The sequence below is a fragment of the Anas platyrhynchos genome, chromosome 5 (assembly GCF_047663525.1).
Source record: "Anas platyrhynchos isolate ZD024472 breed Pekin duck chromosome 5, IASCAAS_PekinDuck_T2T, whole genome shotgun sequence".
Classification (NCBI taxonomy): Eukaryota; Metazoa; Chordata; class Aves; order Anseriformes; family Anatidae; genus Anas; species Anas platyrhynchos.
In genome coordinates, this window is record NC_092591.1 from 31,016,913 (window position 1) to 31,041,663 (window position 24,751).

Below are 24,751 nucleotides of genomic sequence, written 5' to 3' on the forward strand. Positions count from 1 at the left end.
GAGCCTAAGAATCATTGCCCTTACCTGGCTTTCTTTCTCCTTGATTGCTCTCAGAGTATCTGCCTGCTTCTCTTCCAGTTTCCGCTGATACCTGGCTGTTTTTTCTATCACCTTTAAGAGAAAAAAAGAAAAACACCAAATTTTAAGTTTTCATAAACAAATGCTTGTAATAGCAAGACAGGGTTATAAAGCACATGCCCACAGTAATGTCCTCACTCTCAATTCTGAACAACTTCTGCTGGTTCTGAGTTACTTGTCCAGTACTCAAGACCATGAACACCAATGCTACATAAGCACTGCAAAAGTATACGTAACATGTACATGCAACTCAACACACACGGGGCCATGCTCTACAAGGGGACTGGTAGGACAATCTCCTCTTCTGCAAGACTTCACACATTATTAATTAAATAGATGTGGGGTTATGCTGCCAATTAGTAATGCTTACAAAAAAACCCCACATACCACCTGAATTAGAAAGTCAGAAGCTAGACTGCTCTGTTTGCACTATGTCTGCAGCCTGGTGGGAGGACTGATTAAATCCTGAAGGACCTGCAGTGTCTTAGTAAGTGTAGTAACTGTCTTCAGCTGCACTTTAGTTGACTAAAGTACATGTTCAATCCTCAATACAGTAGCAATTTAATGGGATTTAAATACCTTAGAGAACTTGCATTCTGTCTGTGACACATGCTGATGACGTACATGAGACACCCCCACTTTGCAGAAAACAGACGTGCTGTGGCAGATTGTCACAGAACTTACCAGTTTGATTGTTTGCACCACTTCCTGAATATGAGAGTTATTTATTTCTTTCTTCAACCTTTAAAGAAAATAAATGTATAAGAAAAACTAGAATCCATCTGTTATCTTGATATAAAAACCTGTTTATCAATACTGATAAAGTACCATACAGCAAGATAGGACTGCTAGTGCCCACACAGAAAGACAGGTGTGGTATACTTGCTTAGCGTCCTCCTACATTACAAGCTTTCTCCAACTTTAGGAAAGGGCAAATAAACACCATTCAAATTTGACAGAGGCATTAGTTAAACAATTGGATGTGAAATTCTATATTTTTTTTTCAGTTTAACAGACAGCAAAATGACCTTACTATGAGCAAGAAGTAGAAGAGGCAGTGTACCCTCTTTTCTATACCCTTAAACACACAAAACTGTTAAAATTGATTCATATCAAGCAGTACTTGAGTACACAAGCCTGGTAGCAGAATATTATTTTTATAACAATGATTGTAAAGGAAGGATGCAGCCATTATATGCCCAAATACAACCTCTTAATTGAGAGGGCTGCTGAAACTTATTACAGATTCTACAGAGGCTTGGGAAGACCTGGTTTTGATTCTACAGGGCAAAGTGCCCACTAAGGCATGAAGGCAGGTAGCAAGCACTTAGAAGCACTCTTAGAATTCAGCTGAACTGGCTGCAAGGTACGTTATCACTTTGGCAAGTAACTGAGACATGTAACAGAGCCAAAGACACAGGGGCCACAGGGGAGGGTCATCTCCAGGTACCATTTCTCCATCATAACGACCTTCCCCTGTATTTTTGCATTAGCTCCTAATCCCTGCAGAAGGGAGTATTTCTTTAGAAATGCTCTACGCCTCTCTGGCTATTCAGAAGTCCACTAAGTGGCATGGATCTTGCTGACTGCCAGACACAAAAAGAATTAAGCCTAGGGAGAAAGCTCCAGAAGCCGCTGTCAGCAGCAACTGCAGGAATGACATTATTATTGCAGCTAGGGAGCAGATGTTTGGCTTCACTGTGTATATGCCTGCGTACTGAAATGAAATTGAAAAAACAATGCTATGCTATGAGAGAGGGCAGGCCAGCAAACCTTCCTTGACCCCCTGTAGCTCTGCCACTACCTGTTTGGTTGCTTTAGAAAGTTTTCTTGATGGTGACAGAGACTGTGGAGTAGCACTGTTCCCTGCCTGAAGCAGTATAGCTAGCATTCCCCATAGGTAAAGAGCAGTAACATCTTCCTCAGTACCTCTCCTGAGCAGTCTTGTCACTAGTATTCCGCATCATGGCTTGGATTCGGTCCACTCTCTTTGCCTCCAGCTTCTTCTTAATATCTTTAATATTACTGCGGAGAGAAAAGTGTGCTGTGAGAGACAGGACTGCTTATAAGCCCCACAGGCTGACAGAGCAGCGTTAGCCCACCACACATATTCTCTGAAGAGTGCCTACTGCATAGAAAAGCAAAGTTGAGTGATTGCGAGACAAAGTTGCAAGTCTTAAAAATATTTTAAGTCCTGGAGGTCTTTTTTTTTCTTCTCTTGAGTCAGAACAAAAGTACAGGAGAAAACACATTATATAATTAGGTTGTATTGTATACCTACATTTGGATTCCTCTGGAGCAGCAGAACACTTACTGAAAGTACTTGAGGCTGTGGATGTGGTCTACCTAGATGTCAGTAAGGCTTTTGGCACTGTTTCGAAAACTGTGTTTGGTTTTGTGCCCCTCACTACAAGAAGGACAGGAGATGCTGAAGCGCGTCCAAGGAAGGGCAATGAAGCTGGTGAAGTGTCTAAAGAACAAGTCTTATGAGAAGTGGCTGAGTGGGATAATTTAGCCTGGAGAAAAGGAGGCTCAAGGGAGACCTTATTGCACTCTAATTACCTTAAGGGAGGTTGTATCGAGGTGGGCATTGGTCTATTCTCCCAAGGAGCAAGTGATGGGACAAGAGGAAATGGCCTGAAGTTGTGTCAGAGGACATTTAGACTGAATATTAGGAAAAAATTTCTTCACTGAAAGGGTTGTGAAGCACTGAAATAGCCTGCCCAGTGAAGTAATTGAGTCACCATCCCTAGAGGTCTTCAAAATACTTTTAGATATGACATGGTTTAGTGATGGACTTGGTAGTGCTAAGTTATAAAGGTTGGACTAGATGATCTTAGAGGTTTTTCCAACCTCAGTGATTCTACCTTCTATGATTCTACTTAAACTGCTAAATTAAAAAAAAAAAAGGAGAGAAGGAAATACATGGTTATATGAGAGCTAAAAAAGAATGCCTGAGGCAGGTAGAGTGGAGCATCAACTACGGGATGTGATCCACAAAGCAGAGACCATAAATGCATAGAAGGCATTCGATCAGTAAGATAGTTTAAAAGAAAAAAAAATAAAATCAAACAACTAAGAACTCTGTCCTTGACTGAGGCATATGTGGCCATCAAAAATGCTACCTAGAGGCCAGGGAAGGTGACAAGACAGCTGGAGAAAGGTGTTAGTGTTAGATGTAAGAGTCTGCTGACACAAAATCAGTGCCTACATGCTGGCCATCCAGGTACAAAATGATTACAGCAGGACAGTTGCTGAGGTGTACATGAGAATGGCTATCAGATTGTAGCCCATCCATCTGGAGTCCTGCCTCCAACAGTGGAAAGAAGATATGCTTAAGGGAAGCAAAAGAAAAAGAACAGCCTTAGGGTAATTTTTCCCTTCTACACCTTACCATTTTCCTGTCTGTGCTCCAGTTTCTATGCATTTATCTCCCATGCACGTCTCTCATACTTAGAGTTTAGCTCTACTTTTGGACTGCTTCTTGCCCTGAGAGGCAAGGAACTGCATTTATTTGCTCCGTGGAAGTACTCCCTGAGTACTTCACTGGGTGTTCCACATTTCTTCTCTTATGAGAAACAGTGAGTAATCACTTCCCTGTTCTTCTTCTCCATACCATTCATGATTTTACACATTTGTCACATCCCCCTCAATCATCTGTTCTCCAAGCTGAGTCCTGTTTAATTTCTTTTTGTACAGAAATTACTCCTTACTGTTGATTATCCATGTCACTCCTTGCTCTTTCAAAGGTTTTTGTTTGAGATGGCATACTGAAAAGGTGACTGCACTATGGAAATACATCTGGAGGTTATGCTGACTTTGCTATCTGCCTCTCCCACACACGTCTCAATCTTTCTTCCATACAATATCTCAAGAATCTTGCTCAAGATCACCGAATCTTTCTCAAGTTCCTCACAGCCAGCTGTAGATGTGACTATACTAAATGATATTCTATTGGTAGAAAACCATTACCTAGCTACTCAATTGGTTTTTCTTAGTCCTGTCTGAATATAATTAATAGCCGAGAGAAACAGAATCTTTCTTGATGGGAGGACACAAAAAGAGGAAGTTTTGTCTCACTTAGCAACTAAAGGTTGTGAGAGGATTTAATGGCAAAGAAGAATGAGCAAGGATTTTAGCTTCAGGAAAGTGTTACTGCAAGAACAAATGGATACATGTCTGGCTAGAAATTAGTGAATCGATTCTGCCAGCCTATTTAAGTAGCGGCCAAAACTCCACTCAATCTGAGCTGGTCAGTCTCTGGAAGGGATTAAGTGATGTACTGACTACAGCAGACAGAAATGACATCCAGTGACTGGCACTTTTACTTCCTATCTTTCTGAATTAGTCAGTCAAGGCTACTTACTACAGCTCAAACACTTGTACCTATTTAGTTCCTCGTGGTAGGAACACCATGCTGTGAGTCACAAGACAAGAGCTGTCTTCCCAACACTGCCACTGTGTAAATGTGAGAGAGCCTACATCACATTGCTATGCCTCAATTTCTCACCAAAGAAATACTTCTCTTCTCCCATATTCACTCGTTCACTGTAGTACATTGCTCTGAGATCTAACAGAAAATGCTACCCGAAATAAGAGCTATGTGTTATCACTTTGCTATTCAAGTACTAAATTTACCTTTCTGATGACTCCTTTAGCGCCTTCAGCTCAGCTGTCTGCTTCTCTTTGGCTAACTCCGTTATCTTGGTAACTTGCTGTTTGAGGGATGAAAACAAGATCAAAAACAAAGATGAGACATAGTGCACCATCAATATCTAATTACCACCAGATTCAGCCTTATCCCTCCCTGTACTGAATTCCAAGGGCCAGCTTGGAATCCACGAGGCTCTGTGCAAACCCTTGCACCACATCTTTCTGTGCTGGAGACAACAGATTCATGGTACTTGTGGGTAAATGGGAAATAATAGCACTGGAGCCTACCTTCTAAACTACAGAAGCTAACAAGAGGATGAGCCTCCTCTCCTGTGGAAACTACTGCTACAGTGTCAGTTCAGTGAACATTCTCTGCACTGCTGAGATAGCTGGAAAGGAGCAAATCTGTCTGCTGGGCTAAGTGCCGTGTAGAGAGAGAACTCAGTTTTTTATTTCATTTTTGTAGCTTTGATCACTAAATCTCACATTTGACAGAGTTGGGAGACGGGGAGGTTTTGTTCCTTTGGCTTCTCTGTCTGGTGATAAGCATGATTTCTACATAATCTAGTTCTGAAGAAACTGGTTTTTTAGATTTTTTTCAGGGTTGGTATAGGATAGCCAGTATGGCATACAGCTTTACAAGGTTCTTGTCTAGCCAAAGTGCACCAGGGAAATTTAAGACATGATGCAAATTCCTCAGCAAAATAGTAATAGGAAAAGGCCTCAGATTCCTGGAGTCACCCCCTTTTCATTACAGTGGGTAGGTAGCATATGCCATACTTACTATTACTGTCTGTGGACTGCAATTTGTCTCCAGGCATTGTGTCTCTTGCTAGTGTTTGCTCAAGGTGGTGGGCCCAAGAGGGCAGGAAACACTTGTGTGCTGCAGGACCAGCTGGCAACACCTCATGTAGGTACTTACTTTGACTTCAACTAAGACAAACTGGAAGGCACTTTCCAAATTTCAAGAGGAATGAGATCCAGCATTGCTGTCAGTGCTAAGGGATGGTCCTCAGAGTACTGTCCCTTGCAAGGCTTTCCATTCATTAGCATGGATGTGTGCCAATAGAAAGCACTGGATGTATTGTTGGGGCTGTTCTGTTCCCACGTGTCAGCTGTTCTGGTTGTGTGACAGCAGTGGATGTGACTGCCCCTACAGCATTGTCTGTAATGTTCTGATGCTTACCACTGGTGAACCTGTAGGGCTTCCGATGTGTCACCCTACCTCTGATGGTATTGCATTGAGCAGGCAGCTGTGAGAAGCATGGTACAACCTGATGTACCCATGCTCCTATACAGTTGGCACTTGGCAACATATAAAGCCGATAAATGCTATGTTAACCCAAAGCTAAGCTATCACAAGAGTTTGAGACAGAGCCTGATGTGCACCAGGGCAGTTGCTTCTCATATTTTTTTCAAATTGCAGGCCTTTAAAAATGTTTCAGCTGGATGTTGTAGCTTCTACCAACTAAGTATCACTGTCTACATTCTTTTAATTATATTGTATGGACCTAACAATTGCTATGAGGAGTGTTTTCTGCCCCGTGGCCACATTTCTGAGCTCACAGTTCAGTGAAGAACTTGGTTTTTCACATTGTCCTTGCAGGGGTTCTCCCAGGCTACATTTTTTGTCGACAGATGCAGTCCTTACCTCTGTGGCATGCTGTTCCTTCCTCCTTCGAATCCCATCATAGTGTTCTTCCCCCAGCTGGATGAGGTCCATCTTCAACCTCTCTTTCAGTTCCAAAACTTGGCTATCAAAGCCTTCTGCCATTACTACAGGATTTGCACATGTAGTATCAACATCAGCTATTGTCAGACTCCTGCAGAACAGATACAGCAGCTGTGCTGCTTCTAGAGATGCTTATATGCTCCCGACAGTCCCACCCATCCATCCCTCAATAAAACCAGGGAGATGTGGATGTACACATTACTCCATGCTCCCCTCAGAGAAAGGGAGCACACTGCTCACCCGTGTTTATCTGAGGGGTCTCTCTGCTTTGGTTTTCATGACCCAGAGGCCAGATACTCCTGCTGAAAACCCTTTGCTGTATTTACCTCTTCTTCTGGGTTTTCCTGGAGTATATTGCCCTTTTCTTGCCTCCAGGGTAGATAGGTTCCGAAAAGAGGACAGAATATTTCTGCAGCAGCTCTTCCCTCCGTTTACTTCCTTTCCTTTCCAGCTCCTTTAGCTCCTTCTCCTGTTTCTTCAGCAGCTTCAGAAAGAGCTTCATCTGCTGCAGTTCTGCAAGGCTGGCTGTCTGAGGCTCTAAAATATAAAAATAGAGGCCGTTTTCTCTCACACACTATTTCTCACCCTGCTGTGATGTCTTTTGGGGTCAGACAGGTTTTTTCAGCACTGCCTTCATTCAGCTTTTCCTCTCTCTTTTAAGCTTTACATACAGCTCAGTTCCCCATCTGGTGGATGCCTGGCCTGGGGACAGCCAGAAGAATTGCTGCCTTTTGGTATTTTGACCACAAGAACACAATAGTGGTAACATGCTATTAGGTCTATCTCAGGACTTGGATCTTTTTCCACAAGTCTAAGCATCCCAAGCACAGCCCAACTGTTAAGCTAGCTGGCAGTTCTAATTGAGCTTTCATTCCTTCCAGTTCTAACAGCTGGCATTCCCTCAGTTGTGAGGAATGAGTGAAAGGCCTTTTTAGGTAGGTGAAAATATGAGAAGGGAAGGTGCCTGTGAACTGTTGGAGAACTTTGTTATCTGACAGTAGCAAGTCACTAAGATGCGGTTATCTGTGGCAGAAAAGCCACAAGGAGTTATCTTCTCAGGGGAAGTAACTGCTTTTTGGCGTGGAATGTGTAAAAATTAACAGAACTCGTGGGCGTGTCTGCAGTGCAATGCTGCACAGGGTCAACTACTTATAAAAGGCTTGAAGGCTTGTATCGAGGAAACTCAAATATACAGCTTAAATGCAAGTCTTGGTCAACAAGTCTAGACTTTCAAACCAGAGCCCACTACACTTCCATATTATGCGATGCCTCTTGCCAGAATACATATTTAATGTAATCATAGTTCTGTCTCATGGAGCATTTTTGTTTATGAAGAACTTAAAAACAAACGACCAACCAACCAAACAAAAATGCAACCAAAACCAAAAACCAACAAAAAAAAAATCTGCTGCATATAGCAGTTATTTGGCAACACGTCCTGAGGGCAACAGGTTTACTCTTGTGCCTTCAGTTCAATTTTGTAGCGTAGGCACACTGGTTATTAGTGTTTTGTATTGATTTGTACCATACTGCATTGAGACAAAAAAAAAAAAAAAAAAAAACCAACAGCTGAACAATACCTTATTACACGTCTTGTTTAGTGAAGGTAATGGACCCATCAAATCTGGCCAGAGCAGAACTTGAGTGATAGCTCTAAACCTCCTACCTTGCTATGAAGTTGAAGTGCAGCAGTGTTGCTGCAGCCTGTGGCCCCAGAAGGCTAATGCTTGAGCGGTCCAAAGCTCTTCTCACTAATTTGTGCTTACAGCAGTGGCTGAGCAGGCATAAGGCATGGACCATGGCAACTCCCAAGTCTCTTTTCTCCTTGAGACCTGCTGTGAGCTCATTCCCAGACTGAGAGCTTGTCACACACCAGAGCAGTTGTCAAACTGGGCAAACGGTGCTGTAGGCAGGGGAAGGGGGTTCCGAGCCCAAGGGATTTAAGTAGTTTGTCCTTTATGCTAGCTACATCCAGCAGGGCTGAGTCAGGCCTTTATTAATTTACAAACAGGTTTCAATTCTATCCCGGTTGGAAATGAGGCAGCAAGGGAATGCGAGATAACTGGCAAGGCCTCAGCCCATAGGAACAGCATAAAGGGAGTTACCTGTAATCTGTGTCACTTCTATCACATTTTCATCCTTGGCCAAAGCCATTGCTCCTGAAATCACAAGAAGTTCCTGTTTATGTCCTATCTTGAACCTTTGGGTTGAAAAAGGACAGTAGAGAGCTCATCAAGAACACGAGCCACACAAAGGTTGCTGGTGTGAATAGAAAAGAATTAATTAAGCTACTGAGATGCAAAAGTGCTTGGGAATATTGTTAACAGGCACAGCAGAAAAAGAACAGGATTCTTGACTTTGATGGAGAAAAAAGGGCATTTGGTTTGTAATAACTGAATATTGCTAGTGATGATTTGGAATGTGTTAACTTGCTTTTGAGGAGGATATTTGAGACTATAATGAAATTTGATAAAACAGATTGTTTCAATGCCAACATATTTTAAAGGACACTAACTACATTAATATGGCTAATATGGAAGAAACACTGATTAGCTGTCAATTACTACACAATAGATCAGAACAGAATGAGTTAATCTAAGTGCACAGTAGAGGACATGCTCTTACCTAACTTGAAATTACTCTATCAATCAGTTTGGATTAGAAGCATATTAAAGGAATGTTCCCTCTGGCACTTTCACCAATATATCTTTAATGTTTGTTGGTTTGTTTTGCAAGGCCAAGAAGGTGCCAGTATGAGAGGAACAATGTGAGATCTTTCTCTGCTACTCCGTATTTGAACAGAGTAATAAATGCTTTTTATAGTAGTAATAAATGAAAGAGACTTTACCTCTTGACTTCTGGTCAGGCAAATCCATAATATTTTTTTTTTAACTCATGGCCGAGCAGAGTTATATGGCTTTTGCTCTCATTTTGTTAATAGGTCCCCATTTGTTCTAGTGGTCAAAACTGGACTGTGCTCTATTCACAGTCTCGCAGAATGCCAGATGTGGGATCTGCTTACTCTGAACTTGTAGTGCATCTTATAAACGAGTCTCATGATGAATAAAATTACCAGTCTATATGGCTCCCCAAGTATTACATAACAGAATGCTGGTTTAAGTGCAGTTTCAAAATGTAGACTTTTCAAAGAGATCTGAACATACTTAAAATGTCAGAAGTCAGAGCGATCTATAGAAAAAGAACCTTGAACAACAAAGAGGTGAAGAGAAGTAAGGTGTTAAGTGATAGAATCAAGCCAGATCTTACGACCTTTCTCTCACAAGCATCCAGAACTCCCATGTCATTGCTCAAAATTAAAGTCCAACCTCCAATTTCACACTTGGGATGAAAAGCTACATCTCTGCCACAGACCACTTCTCCCTCGATTCCCTCCTAAGTTAGTTACCTCCCAGGAAACAGCCCAACAAGTTAGCCCGGACTTGGAGAGAAAAGACATTCATGCCAGTTGAGCCTTCAGATTGATTCCTAGTATTCCTAATGGATATCTGGGATTACTTTTTTGTTGTGGGGTAAAAGCAGTATACACGTCATACCCGCTCCTGCCACAACAGTCAAGGCATACCTACACCTTTTGCCATTAATGACAAGCATCAGAATTTAAGTTGGTGACTTTGCTTGAGAGGTTCTGATCCTGTTACCAAGGATCTTCACCTTCCAGCATGCTTTCCAGCTATGTGAGTGTACAGGCTTTCCCTTCTGTAAACTCATCCCACATCCACAGCTTTACCTGCAGGTCCATTTGCAAAAGGGGTGCTGAATTTCCCAGTGGACTCTGGTATCCCATTACTTTCAGCAGATGGGAAGTTCCTCTGCATGTCAAGCCTCTAAAACAAAGATCAGAGGTAAATCAAAGCACAGCAGATGGAAACTGAGACCATCAGATTAGCAAACAAAAGCTGTAGCAAAGACACACAAAGCTGTTGTATGCTTTCTCCCATGTTGGACTAAGGAAATCTGACTGTTTCACACCACTAAGACTCCTTCACTGGCAGTAGTATTAACCTAAGACAACTAAAACAAAAGAAACTCTAGCAATGTATGAAACAGCCTCTGAAGTTTCTCCCACTGCTGTTAGTCTCTGACACTTTCCACTTCTATACTGAGGGCAGTTCTCTGCCTGCCTCTGGCTAGAAACAACAGACAGCCTTGTTCCAGGTTAGTGGAAATCCTATTGGCAACCCCTCTATTTCAGGCTGAATTCACACAGCATATTTTAGACAATGACAGAACTTGGGAAAACTTACCTCCATGGAGCCATCTCTTAGCTTAACTGACTTCTTATCTTGCAGACTGAAGAACTTAATTGGGTTGGAGAGAGCAATAGTCAGATCTAGAAACAAAAAGGAGGTCTTTGCTTGGATTATCGAATAACTCGCAGTACTCCACTTTTTCTTGCCCTTTCTGGCCTAAATTGGTAAATTGTGGAGAAGGGATATTTTGTATTTTCTACTTGTAACAAGTTTCTCCCTGACCGCACAAAGGGAGGGGACTGTCTTTATGTCAGTCCTATTCTACAGTGAAGGCTCACAACGGATGTTTACAGCCAGCTATAAGGAGCTGAGAAGAGTGTATTGTTCCCAAAAGCTCCAAAGGCTAAGACTGCCAGCTTGCACACCTCCCTGCTCCAACCCTAGTTCAATCCTGTATAAAACTGATATTTCTTACGAATCTGTGTTAAAACCTTCAATTTCACTTGATTTCCCCCATGAATAATGTTCCTGTATATGAACACAGAGAAGGAGAGAGCAAACACAAGATGCCTGCAGTTAAAACCAAAGTATTCACAAGAACCTCTGTGTCCGATGCCATCAAAATTCTGCGTGGCTTTGTTCATGATTGTTAAAAGGCTTTCCTGTTAATACCTCCAGGGGGTTGTTTTCCTCATCTATTTCTCTCTCTCAATCTGTTTGACCATTGCCTTTTTAAAGGAAGATCTCTGTATTCCAGTAGCAGCAAAAACCTCCCCTCTCTTTGTACAGGGAGGAACTTTTCTCCTGTGCTTCCTGTGCAACCCTTTCTGTAAAACCCTATTGCTGCCAGTCCCTCACAGTCACCTCTGCACTTGGAAACTGCTCCGTGCCACTGTGCAAACATAATACGTGCACCATGGTCCACACAGGGAACAGGTCACAATAACAGCACAAGTGGCCACCTCTCTTCAGCTAAAAGCAAGGGTATGACAGGATGATGGTATGTGCTCAAGTCCCACTCTGACAAGGAATTAAGGGTGCAGTGGGAAAGCACCTCCACAGCTGGAAAAATGCTTCTAGATTTGAGAGCAGAAGACCAGAGCACCCGCCCCCCCCCCCCCCCCCCCCACACACACACACACACTAATGCATACTACCTGCCCAAGCATCAGGAACATAATCCTTTACTTCCAGGTACACAAATAGAGAAGGCATAGTGAGTGGCATGTTGCTTTCACTGCGGAGACAAACATGGTGATAGCCTGAAAACAGAAAGCAGAAGAGGTAAGCTGACCCAATCTCTCTCCCTTCTCATCTGTGTACTCCAACAGTAAGTCTCTGTCTACAGGAAGGCATTGTGAATATATTAAGGCATTAAACCAAGGCTTTAATAGGATGAATTGAAGGCTCCACTGCCTACAGGTATATTCTACATTAGAGATTAATTAACAAAATTAGCAGATGTCCATATTTTCTTCACCAACTTCAAATGGATGATCTCAAGGTTACAAAAGTTGAAGGGATTTCCACAAAATTTACCTGAGTGCACCGCAATAATGGGAATGACACGATGACCAATGAACTTCCCTCCTTCTTCATAAGCCACGATTTTTAGAGATGCGAGCTCAGGCATCATGATCTAAGGAAAACAAAACAAAACAAAACAGAGTAAGGCAACTATGTTCTGATCTCTAGTAGCATATTGGGTTCACTAGGTAGAACTTTACTCTTTTCTACTTCCAACAAAACAAAGCCATCTCTCCAGGAAAGTCATCGTCTGTTTCCACAACTTGCAGTTTAAGGCTGCAGTTTGTCACAGACATAACTGAATTTACAAAAACTCCACACAACACAGGCATCTCAGAGGAGAGACTTCAGGAGGGCAGGCTGCCTAAAGAAAGAACTGTGCAATAAATCCACTGAACTAGCATTTCCACAAAGCAATTCACCAGAGAAGGAAATGAACTTGGAAGGATAATTTAGCAAGCTTGGTAACTTTGCCATAAGAGTTGCTTCATCAGCCTCCCCCATTTCCTTCTGCCATAAAATGAACTAAAAATTATTCTGTCAAAACTGTAGCTTGAAAAGTGTTTTCTGAAATGAGGATAATATTTATCTACCACATCCCAAGTAGGCTGAAAATATCTGCTATTTCACAGCGTGCTTGACAGAGATGAATTGCATAACATGTATTTTGCCTTTGTAACTTACAGCAGAAAGGCCAGAGCTTACTATCACCTTTGACTTAACCTCCCCCATCCCCTATAACTGAACTAGTGACCACTGAATTCTTGAAGACAAACAAGGCAGCTTTCTGTAATCTGGCACAGCTGAAAACCTCCTGCTGGTCCCATTACTTGTCCTGTATGTCTGCACCAGATTTACAGTTTAACCACAGACATTCAGTTCCTTTCATGCTTGAAGTCTTCAAAGCTGATTAGTGAATTCAGTCTAAAGTGTTTCACAAAGGGGAGATTCTTGATGCCTGTTATTGCCAGAAATGTTTACAGCTCCCCTTATCCATACCTGGAAATCTTCATGGGGAGTTGTTTTGGACAACATTATTTGGGTATTATCTGAGGGTGCAACACATAATAACTCCTTGGTGTGTCTAAAGCTGATGACTGAGATCTCCAGAAGAGAGTCCCTTCTGTTGTCATTGACCTCTCAAAGCAGTGCTTGTGACCATCAGGATCTGTAAAGATTCTCCGTCTAAATGGCTATAAAATGATACTACCTTTTCAAAAACAAAAGGCTCCTCTTTCCATACAGGGTTAATGGAATTGGCAGTGGAGGTCAGTTTGGTTCTGTATTTGCGTTTTGTGTCCCGTGGCAACCCAAACAGCTCTACTTCCACATATGTCTTCACACTACGGTCTGAGAGGAACTGACCAGAAAGTATCTAGAAACAAGCAGAAACATAATTAGCAACTGCTGAAAAGAATAAAACAAAAGAACCCACCCATACTTTCACCCTTTAAGGCCCCCTCCAGCCCCAAACATCTTTTCTGCTGCAGCTTCCAATCCACATTAGGCTTTTCTTCGCCCGTGTTTCTTGCTTCAACACTTCTTCCAACCTCCTCCCTCCCCATCATCACAGCCTTGGCTTCTTTGTGTGGCAGATGCTAATTTTCCATTTTCATGTGATTATGATTAATTTGATATAGTGAAAAGACTGGGAGTTGCCATGGTAACACTCTCCCACAGGACTCTCTGGGTTCATTTGCCACTAGGAACCCTACTGGGTAATAAATAGAGGGGACATACATGCCAGTTATACACGTGGTGACAGCAAATGGCTGTCAGGGGAGGAACAGCACCATGGTTTGTACTTGCCGTGACAGACAGGGTACTTGCCACCACCACGTCAATGCGGTCCACAGAGAAAGGGTCAAATGGCTTGTCCGGACGCCGCATGAATTCATGCTTGAGCAGATAGCCACACTGGCCATTGAACTCAAACAGAGCCATGTTCTGCTGCATGGGGACATCTGAGGTACAAACAGAGGAGAACAATGAGAAAAATTACTGTGGGACCTCATCAGATGTCTTGTATAGTACGCATGAGCTGAAAGATGCTGTACTTTTATAGTTTGTGCTAGCCAAGGGTTCATAAAGTCCTTTCAAAAACTAATTAAGCCTCTCAGCACCCTACAGGGAAAAATATTGCAGCAGCTGTTATAAGAAAGGTAAAGTGGTTTGCTTATGATTGCACCATAAATCATGGGTAGAACTAAATTAAAACCTACTCTAAGAAGTACCCACTATTTTGAGTGTGAAGTAAATAGTTGTCTCTACTCCTTCCTCCTGTCATTTTGGGCCTCCTCTCAGTCCATCTCCTCTGCTACTTACTGTCTTGTGAACAGTGTCTTGTGGCTTCTACATCTGTCTTCAGTAAGATACACTCTTTGTAACCAATCTATCACTCTCCCTTTTTAAGTAAATTGTTTTTTTCTCCTACTGATCCTATGAAGTCTCTTACACTCTTTATACATGAGATAGCAAAGAAGGAAGAACAGTAAAAAACACCATTATCTGGAGGCTTTTCTATGTCTCTTTCTTATGCTGGTTGTACAGCAAGGAATGGCCTTTCTTTCCTGCCCAGGTCAGTATACTGGAAATAATAGGACAGACAGTCCAGTCCGGTAGCCAGATGGAGCTATGCCTGCTGCCTTGTAAAAGAGGAGGCAGCTTAGGGGAGGCAGGAACTTCTGGTGCATCCATACAAGTTATTTACTCTGACATCATGTTACAGAACAGCCAGAGATGGTACCCAGATACTGGATGACAGCAAGCCCGTGTATGTGTGCATGCACAAATGTATAGGACAGGAATCACAGACACTGCATGCCGAGTTTGTGCCGGGCCTAGAAAAGTGCTTTTGATCTGCAGGAGACTCAGGCAGAAGAGCAATACTTTGGGAACAAGGCACACAGAGTAAATGCATTCAGGGAAACAGCGGTCATAGGAAATAGCAGTGAAGGAAGAGACAATGAACATGAGCACACAGCTTCACCCACTAAGAAGCTGGAGGACAATGGGACACTCACCCATAGTCTGGAAGTTCAGTGCCACCATCTGACAGCCAACATTCCAGAACATCTGGGGCATGTAATTAGAGGAGTCCATCCGGGTGCCTTTGGGGTAAATCCGGCTCATCTGTCGCTTGTTGTATCTACATTTGCTCTATTGGAAACAAGTCTGGAGCACTCCTTGTGTACCCTGGGGCTAACTCATGTATTCAGATTAAAGAGTTGTTTAAACTCTTCTATGAATGCTCAGAGCCTTCTAAAAAGAGAGGCCCACGCAACAACAGGCTCCTTTCCCACATCCCTTTCTGTTTTAAAGCAAACAGCTGACAGTCTTGGCTTTTACTACAGCAGCATACAAGAATCTGCCAGGAATCTCTGTGAACAGCCCCCCAGCACACCCTGGAAGATCCCGTATCTCTAGCACCTGCACTCTTCATACCTTTGATGAAGAGCTTACCAGGTCTTGAAACCAGAAAGCCAGTTGGACATACCTTAGCCTTAACTCAAGCTTCATATTAGCTCCCATACTCCATATGACCAACTACCAAGGGCAAACATTACCAAAAGGATACTCTACAAACTGCATAGGGAACTTGGTTAGCAGATCATAAGCCTTCAGTTCCGTGAAGGAAGAGATGACATAACTCCGGTTCTTCTCTAGAAACAGGAAATAAGAAAGTGTTTAGACAAAGGATGCACGCAGCTCCCAATTCTGTGTGTGGGGACCAATGGGCTCAAGAAGCACTCAACCTGTTTATCACCACTTTCTACCAGCTACTGGTGTCTATCAAAGCAATTTACCTTTCTCTGGTCCAGATGTGGTGACAGTTTGGAGGACCCTATTGTGTATAAAGAAATTGCATGCATTTTCAGCATTTCAGATATTTTTTTGTCACCAGCCAGGGTCCTAATCACCACAGAAGAGGAAGGCCAGTTTCATACATTAAGAAAAGCTGGGCTGAATCCTGCCCTCAGAAGCAGCAAAGCAAGATCACATAGATGTCATTAGCCTTAAACTGCTGCTTTTCATTTTCATTGATGTAACTGAGAGCAGTATCTGACATATCGTTGTCTTTTCCTTATCAATTCCTTACTACAAGGAGAAGAACAGAAGGAGAGTGTTTGTATTGTACATATGTTGTGGGAGAGAGAGAAAATGGCAGGAAATGGGTTCAAGCAAGTCACAAAAGAAAGTGCAGAACAGCAGCATTTGAAAGCCGTATTCTCCTGGTCAAATGGAAATACTCAGGATCCTGAAAGGACTGAGTATGACTTACGGGCAGAGACTTCAAAGGAGTCAAATTTGATAGGCTGTATGTAATTAACTAGGCTGGACATTTCCTCATACGCTGTTACTTCCAATCCAGCAGTGCCCTAGGCAGAAAAAAAAATAGAAAAAACACACAAGAGAAAACAGATGAAACCTTTTCCAGAGGTGAAACAAAACACACCTGGGCTTCACATGCAATGAGCTCCAATAGCTGCCCTGACCAAAGCACACCAGTTTCTTTGGCTTCTTGATCTAACGATTACATTGTGGGCAGCATTGTCAAGGGCACACTGAATTTCTGGGTAGCTTGGCAAAAACTGAAACCAAGACATACAGAAAGGTATCAGTGCATAAGAAGTCTAGGACCTCTTTAACCTCTCAAAACATGGACTCTGGGACAAACCTGGGACATTTTTTGCCTCTTATGAGTGATACTAGGGAGAAGGAAATGGGAAACAGATCTTTTCTATTCAAGGCATTGCTGATCTGCTTCTTCCCTCTTCTGCAGCAGCACTTCATGTTTCTGTAACAACTTTTATCACACTAAGGCTGAGCCTCTCCAAACACCCTGAAGGCAGATATTTATCACCAAATCATGCAGAATATCAGAGTCAGAAATTATACCTCTTCAGCTATATCTTCTATGCTATACTTGTCATAGCACAGGTTCACTTCCCTTTGCATTCTGGAATTAATCTCCATTCAGTGTGGTCAGGCCCGAAAAAGAAAATAAAACCACAGAAAAGGAAGAGAGACAGTAGTGACAGTACCTCATCTGACTGCATCTTTTTAATTTCCTCTTCATCCAGGTTTCCCAGCTGCTCATCCTCTTCCTCTGGTTCCTCTTCAGCCACATCGCCTGCCCAAACTAAGCGCACACAGCCCACATCAGTAGTTCTTAGCCAGTAGCACATGGAGACAAGACATTGTGGCTGCTCACACAGCCTACGGCTCTAACTCTGCTGACAGGAAGGACTCTACAAAACCTCACAATCACGTCACACAGGAGCAAGAGTGGAATATCGTATCATTATTAGCCAAATCCAAGTATGAATAGGCCAAACTGGACTAACACACCCAAGAGCAAGTCATTCTTCCTGCAGGCTTCCCAAAAGTGATGATCACAATGCTGTTTTCCCCACCACCAAGGCACACACATTTGTGGGACTGAATGTCTGATTTCTAGCTCCTCTGTAGGAGCACACATCTTGTCTTCATATGACTTCATGAGCTCCTGCCATGACAGGGACTGTAAAATTCACTGTTGTACCATTGGTAGAACTCTCTACCTGAGTCCAAGAGATGATGGCCTTGAGACTGCAGAAGGTGGAGGATGGGAGGAGAGTAGGACCTGAATGTCCTATAGACCTTCAAGAACCTCAGTGTGAGGACCAGTAATGAGAGGTGCTAAGCTGGACCTCATTCTCACCAGGTAGAGGTAGATGATCCTTTCCAACCCAAACTGTTCTATGATTCCATTATTCTATGGTGAATTTGTAGTTATCAGAGAGCTACCGGTGGTAAGAAGTTATGCACTCTTCCACAAAAACAACATGTTAGATTGTGTATCAATTAATTACCAACCCATGCAGCCACATGCCTTAGAGTAGGCAGAACTGACTGATGGTCAGGGAATTAAGTTGGTTGTCTCTTTTGGGTTGGAATGAAGTGTCTGAAAATATTCTGAAGATTTAACATGTCTTCCAAGCTTATATTTCGTGAGATACCTGAATGAATGACTGGTATCGTCTTGCCTCAAGCTAGTATTGGGTGATTTAGAAGGTCTCCAGCAGGCCAGACTTGCTCATCTAGCTATAGTAGTAGTAGTCCCGTTTTCCCCTTTAGACATACCAGTATCTTCAGCATCCATAGGGGCTGGCTGCCCAATGATTTCTGGTTCCACATTCCTCCCTTTCTTCAAAGAATTCTGCCTCTTCCCAGATACAGATTGTTTCTTTTTGTTCTTAATCAAGATTTTCCCTAAGAGATCCTTAGGACTTGGCAGGGGAACTCCTGGCTTCAGCTGCAACAGAGAAACTTCATACTGAACTTTCATCTCAAAGATAGAATTTGAAACACTCAGCAGTCCTGTCCCTCCCAGTGCCATTCCTCTGGCCATTTACTGGTGCATGGAAACATCTCTCATCCACTGTATAATTTATTTTTTCTATCTGCTGGCTCATCCCACTATACCTATGCAGATTTTTCCTAAGACTTCACTTTCCTGATGTCAGTTTCACACCGGCATTTTGTACCTTTCAGTCCTTTCAAGTTCTGCTGCTTGTGCATGCTGTTTCCAGCCACCCATCCTGCACCACAGCTAAAAAACCATCTACATGTCCTGGAGGCATCCACACACCTCTGGCTTTCAAATGCCACCTACTTCTCTCATTATCCCAGAGCCTCAGTCCTAGATCAGCACTCACGCCATATTTAAACTCTCTGCCTAAGGCAGATTTGAAAAAAAAAATCCTGAAGTAGGTGGGTTTGTGTGTGTCATACAAAGATGTGTGACTCAGACTGTGCTTCTAGACCTACACTCCCTGTACAGATAGCAACAGGCCTATTAATAATTTAGCTAATAGAATCACCCTTATCTGGTTCTCTCTCCCCCCCCCAGTTTCTCCCCATTGCCTGGACAAAGACATGAGTCTGAACAGGGGGCAACTGGCAATTTGCTCACTGCTTCTTTTCAGCTCTTCTTTTGATCTCAGTGCTAAAGGCAGATGCTTGGACTAGGTGTTTTAACTCCCCTCTCCCCTATTTAACAAAAAGGAATTGCCTCATACTTTGCAGAACACAGGCACTGCCCATTATTTGTAAATCACTATCCATTCACAAGGCAGCTGAAGTAGTGGTGTGCATAAGGATCACTGAAAACACCACCTTCTCCACAACAATACGTGCTTGCACAAGCTGTTGACTAGGGTCAAGCAGAGCAGGAGCTTTATTCAGCTGTTCTATGCATAAAGTTATGCATGTCACTGACCTGTCCATCTATGCCCACAAGGGGATATTTCCAGGGTGTGAACAGGGATTTAGAAGCATTGGTAGGAAGAGTCTGAAATGCTACTAAGCCCTTGTTCCTGTTTCTTTCCAAAGCAATTGCTGGCAGACAGATCTGAAACTATACCATGTACGAAAATACACTAACTCATCTTCGTACAACCAGTATAGCTTGATCACCCAGAGCTCAGTTTCCAAAGTCATTCAGGTGACAGTGCATTAAGAAAAGAATCAGGCAAACACTTGGAAAAACCTCTGTGACTGCAAGGTCTTCCCTCCTCTTTCCATGTTGCTCTCCACTATGAACCAAGCTCATTTACCTCCTGCACCCTATCTTTGTCACTGTCCTTCTATCTGTTGTGGCATCTCCTAGCACTGGGACTGACCACGTTTTCAGAAAGACCTCTCCACTAATCCAACTTCTTTAACCTCCTTCCCCAACTTCCACTTACTGGGTATTTTTCCAGTGGCTCTGTCAGCAGCATGTCTCCGAATATGGTTCGGCAGTACTCAGCCATCTTTGCCTGCTGTTTGGGCCTAGTATACAACGAGAGAAAACAGGAATGAACAGGAGAACAGATGCCCAAATCCAGAGCCTAGCATGAGCAACCATCTTGAGATCCACAAAACTCTACCCAGAAAACCATCTCTTGCCTTCTCACATTTACACGTATCCTGAAATCCCTTCCCAGGCTTCTCATTTTTTCATACTCTGCCACACCAAGTTAAAAGGTTACACACTTGTGGTTGCGCTCACTCTGCAGTTTATGTCTCACCTTTTGGCTCTGACCCCCTTTCAATTGATGCAAAAAACTCTAACAGTGTTTCATGTCAGCTCAGGCACTCGCTTGAAACCAAGGAGCCCTTGCCTGTCTGCTCTGGACAACAGAGAACACAATTCTCCCACATCTGGTCCCCAGTCACCAGACACTCACGAGTCCACGTGGTTCTCAAAGGACAGGATGACAGGGTAGAGAGATGTTTTAAAAGCACTTTCTGCAATGGCCTCAATTGCATCCTAAAGGAGAGAGAATGGTCACAGAGATGAGATCAGCAATCACTAATAGCATATCCATCTCCCCACTAAACTAATCCCCAAGTTTCAGATCTCCACACTCATCCTTGTCAGGGGGTTCTTTTTAATGTAACTAAACTTCTCTGGCAAGAAAGTGAGAGATGTCTTCTCTTTCATAGCTGTCCAGATTTCCAGCTCCAACCTTAAAGCCCTGTAATTCTCTTTCACACAGCTGAAGTCAATAGTTTGCATAAACATGAAATTGAAGACCTGAAACTCAGTTGTTTTTTTCCTTACATGGCTTAATGTATCCAGAAATGACAGAATATCTAGCAAGAGAGGCAAGTCACTGCCAGATGCACTTTCAATTGGTAGAGAAAGGTATACACAGCACCAGATTAAACTGCCTCAAACCTAATTTACGCTTACCTCTGAACCTGTCCAATTTTCTATCATTTCACCTGCTCATAAAATTCTTCTGTCTAGCAGCAGAGAAAACTGGAATGTTCAGTCACCAGCAGCGCTGACATTTCAAATGCAAATACCATGGAAACGTTCCCAGCATTAATGATGAAAAAATAATCGTATTTCCCCCAAGTCCCTGTTAAGCTGCCACAAACTTTCCACTATTTTCTTCCCTGGTGCTGCTAATTGACATGGTAAAGAAACGTCATTTGTTCCTCTGCAATTACCTCCCAGCTTTTACTCTGGTGTGTTTGTGCACTAACTTCACACAGTCCATGGCATACTGCACTACAACACACAGGCTGCAAATTAAACAAGGCCAGGTTTAGCACCATGACCTCAACCTGGGCAACCTCCTTCCTCCTTAAAAGCATTCCACAAACAATTAAGCAGTCCCCTACTGCCCCCCCAAATCCTGGTTCAGCAGTGATTTTAGCACTGAGGGGTGCTGCCCCCAGCAGCTTCTCCATGGACCATTTGGACTCTGCCCAAGAAACCTCCAAGGTTCAGAGGAGGAGAAACTATAAAAGCAGCTGCTAAAAGGCCACAGGCAATGGCAGAAAAATGGATAGAGGTGTGGAGGGAAACATCTACACATTATGTAAAACTAAAACCTGGGCATATGTTGAGTTAACAGGTTATAATTTCCTTGAGGTACAGTCACGTGTTTTAGCAGAACTCTGCAATTACAGCAGCTACAGCTGTCATTATTTCTCCTATCCGTAGTGAACTGCTGTGCAAAATGCAGCTGTGCTATTACAGGATTTGGGAAATTACCAACACTGAATAAGACAATACCTCTGATCATTACTAAGGTTGTGGTGTTTTTTTTCCCCCACACATAAGTATTTTAGTACTAGCGAAGTGTGGGAACTGGGGGAAGATAGGGAATAAGAATAAAGATAAAAAATAATAGAGTGATTCTGCCTTTTGGCAGCTGCTCTATAAATGAGGGCAGAAAAAATAAGTGTGGTGCATTGATTTTTAACTGGTGCATCGATGTTTGTAACTTCTGTGGTTAAACGCCCTAAATTTTCAAGGGAGAAGTAGGCTTTGGACTGTGCTTCTGAAGCCTGGCAGCTAAATCCTTGGGGAATATGTCTGCCCAGCATGCTAGAGAGCAGTTGTTCCCCTGAACACATTCCACACAGTCATGTAATTAGGAAGTAATTAGAACTTTTTCCTCCAAAGCACCGTTATTTGAAACTGTAAAACACACAAACCTGCTGTAGAGCAGTTAGAAAATGAACTCATTTTAAACATTTGTTTTCTAAAAGCCACCTTGATTGTTTCTCCAACTTGCATCCATCCATAAAATTCACCATCCTCACGCAACTTTCTATCCATACGTTCATCTTGCTACACAACTGCGTGTATGCAGGCACACCTACTCAACTGTCTCTCCATCACTTTTACTTGACTGTCTGCGCTTCAGTCATTCCTTCATCTTCATCCAGCTAACAACTTCTCCGGTGGTCCTCCCACTCCAAAAACGTACGCAAACTCCAGCCTATTGCATATTTGCTCATCTTTCATTCTACCTACACATTCATTCACCTTGCCATCAGTCTTTCCCTCTCAAACATTTTTGCCCTCATCCCATGCAGTTGACTGTTACCTCGGTCAGCTAGCCTCTTTGAGCCGAGATCAGTTTAAAACCAAGCAGGACCAAAAGTGAGGAGAAGATTCTTTCTGTACCTTGAAAAGGATCTCAGTTGTCATGGTGAACCCATGAGTGATGATCGGCTCCTCATCTGGGGGACGGCCCTTCCAGCAATCCAGCTCTACGCAGCGACAGCCAGCCAGCAGTGTCTGGCGATACATTTCAGGAGATGAGATACCAGAAAACTGACCAGCTGCAGGAGAGCACAAGCAGGGAGGCTCTTTAGCTATTCGTGTGGGACACTTTCTGCATAAACTAGAGCAACAGAACTCTGCTGTCTTTGAGCAGGTATGCATGGCAGAATGACAAGACATTTTAGGTAACAGGGTGACATTTCTTCTTACACAGCATTTAAGTGTCAAGCCCCTTACTGTGCTTTACAGCCCTCAGCCCTCCAAACTTCAGGGCAGATGCATCTGCCTGATTGATTGTCAGGATCATTCATCCATCCCTGGTGATGGTACATACCTGCTGGAGCTGAAGCAGATTCTGGAACTGCCCATACCTGTTAAATATGTGTTGTGTGATGAATTGATGAAGTAGTGTGAGAGTGGCTGCGTCATGTCCTGGTACAGCACCAATTTATCCAGTGCTATCACGTTGTTCTCAGGGCCACAGAGAAACCAGACCATCCCCTCTGGAGACAACTGCCCTACATAGAGAACAAAGATGTTAATGGTACTGAAACAAAATAGTTCTGGCACCTCGTCCCAGTGCACTGCAACGTAGAGGTTTGTGAAAATCAGGCTGGTTGTTCCCCTGGGAAAGCCAGGATAGCAGAAGGTGTGACATCCTCTACTATTTTCATGCTATCTTGACAGCAGGACATGACATAAAAACAAGACCTACGGGCCGAGCAAGACTCACCTCTTTGGATGTTAATCCCACTGGGCTCATATTTCTCTATCAGGCTCTGCACCTGCTCAGGTTTTGCTGGTGGGAAAAGGATGTCATTGAGGCGAGAGTCTCGCTGCTTCTTGTTGATGAACTTTGCCAAGTGTTCCTTGGTCATGTAGGGTTTTGCTTTTAAATGGCTGAAGGGAGAGAATTATAGGGGAGCAGAGGTAAGGCATGTGTACTACTCAGAAAACTTCTCAACAGATTGGTCCTTGCTCAGGTTAGCAATGGGCACCCAGTTCTCTGGGCCCAATGTTCTGTCTACATTCCTTCCTGTAGAAGACACTTCCCTCTGTGGCCATTTTTGTTCCTTTATATTCTTCTTCCTAACTAATGCGCTACTGTTAAGAGGTTGTATAACGGAAGAAGAAAGCATAATTTGAGCCTCTGACTTGAATTCTAAAGGTAACTGAATTTCAGAACACACTGAATACTTGCCCTATGAAATTAAGTCTGTTTAAGAACTCACAGGTTTAGCTACTTGAAAAGAATTCACTAGCTACTGGCAAAGCTCTCTGGTTCTAATGCTGTACATGGTCTTGTCTAAGGCTAGCCACAAGCAGTATCACATTAGCACGATCTAGTGTTGACCTGGAATCAGCCCTTCTGATAGTGACTATTTAGAGCCCATGCAGCACAGTGACGCCTGATCCCTTTTATCAGGGTTGTCAGTGAAAGAGTAAAGTGCACTGGCATTGTTTTGTGACATGGGTACCTGCCTTTATAGGCAGGCTTGAGAGCAGCCAAACAATAAATGTAGCAACCCCTCTCTGCCCCTTTTTCACAGAATCACAGAATCTCTAGGTTGGAAGAGACCTCAAGATCATCGAGTCCAACCTCTGACCTAACACTAACAGTCCCCACTAAACCATATCCCTAAGTTCTACATCTAAACGTCTTTTGAAGACTTCCAGGGATGGTGACTCAACCACCTCCCTGGGCAGCCTGTTCCAATGTCTAACAACCCTTTCAGTAAAGAAATTCTTCCTAACATCTAACCTAAAACTCCCCTGGTGCAACTTTAGCCCATTCCCCCTCGTCCTGTCACCAGGCACATGGGAGAACAGGCCAACCCCCATCTCGCTAGAGCCTCCTTTAATATACTTATACAGAGTGATAAGGTCACCCCTGAGCCTCCTTTTCTCTAGGCTGAACAAGCCCAGCTCCTTCAGCCGCTCCTCATAGGACTTGCTCTCCAGGCCCCTCACCAGCTTCGTCGCCCTTCTCTG

The 24,751-nt window shown here is 43.2% G+C and overlaps 1 protein-coding gene across 4 annotated transcripts in view; it reads right to left on the minus strand.

Annotated features, from left to right (window-relative positions):
- Positions 1-24,751, minus strand: part of PLCB2 (phospholipase C beta 2) — a 51,141-nt gene that overhangs the window by 3,963 nt on the left and 22,427 nt on the right. Inside the window, exons 9-31 of one of the 4 annotated variants that reach the window (XM_005019168.6) lie at positions 23,493-23,659; positions 23,131-23,277; positions 22,661-22,818; positions 20,418-20,500; positions 19,935-20,019; positions 18,328-18,499; positions 17,247-17,344; positions 16,484-16,580; positions 15,779-15,863; positions 15,225-15,349; positions 14,011-14,165; positions 13,412-13,576; positions 12,214-12,313; positions 11,832-11,936; positions 10,729-10,814; positions 10,212-10,308; positions 8,569-8,622; positions 6,790-7,000; positions 6,383-6,554; positions 4,717-4,793; positions 2,008-2,103; positions 763-820; positions 25-111 (exon numbers count right to left, since the gene is read on the minus strand). In XM_005019168.6, the coding sequence (XP_005019225.4) occupies positions 25-111; positions 763-820; positions 2,008-2,103; positions 4,717-4,793; positions 6,383-6,554; positions 6,790-7,000; positions 8,569-8,622; positions 10,212-10,308; positions 10,729-10,814; positions 11,832-11,936; positions 12,214-12,313; positions 13,412-13,576; positions 14,011-14,165; positions 15,225-15,349; positions 15,779-15,863; positions 16,484-16,580; positions 17,247-17,344; positions 18,328-18,499; positions 19,935-20,019; positions 20,418-20,500; positions 22,661-22,818; positions 23,131-23,277; positions 23,493-23,659 (2,680 nt within the window). The other 3 variants (XM_005019170.6, XR_011809640.1, XM_038179529.2) reach the window with 3 other exon arrangements.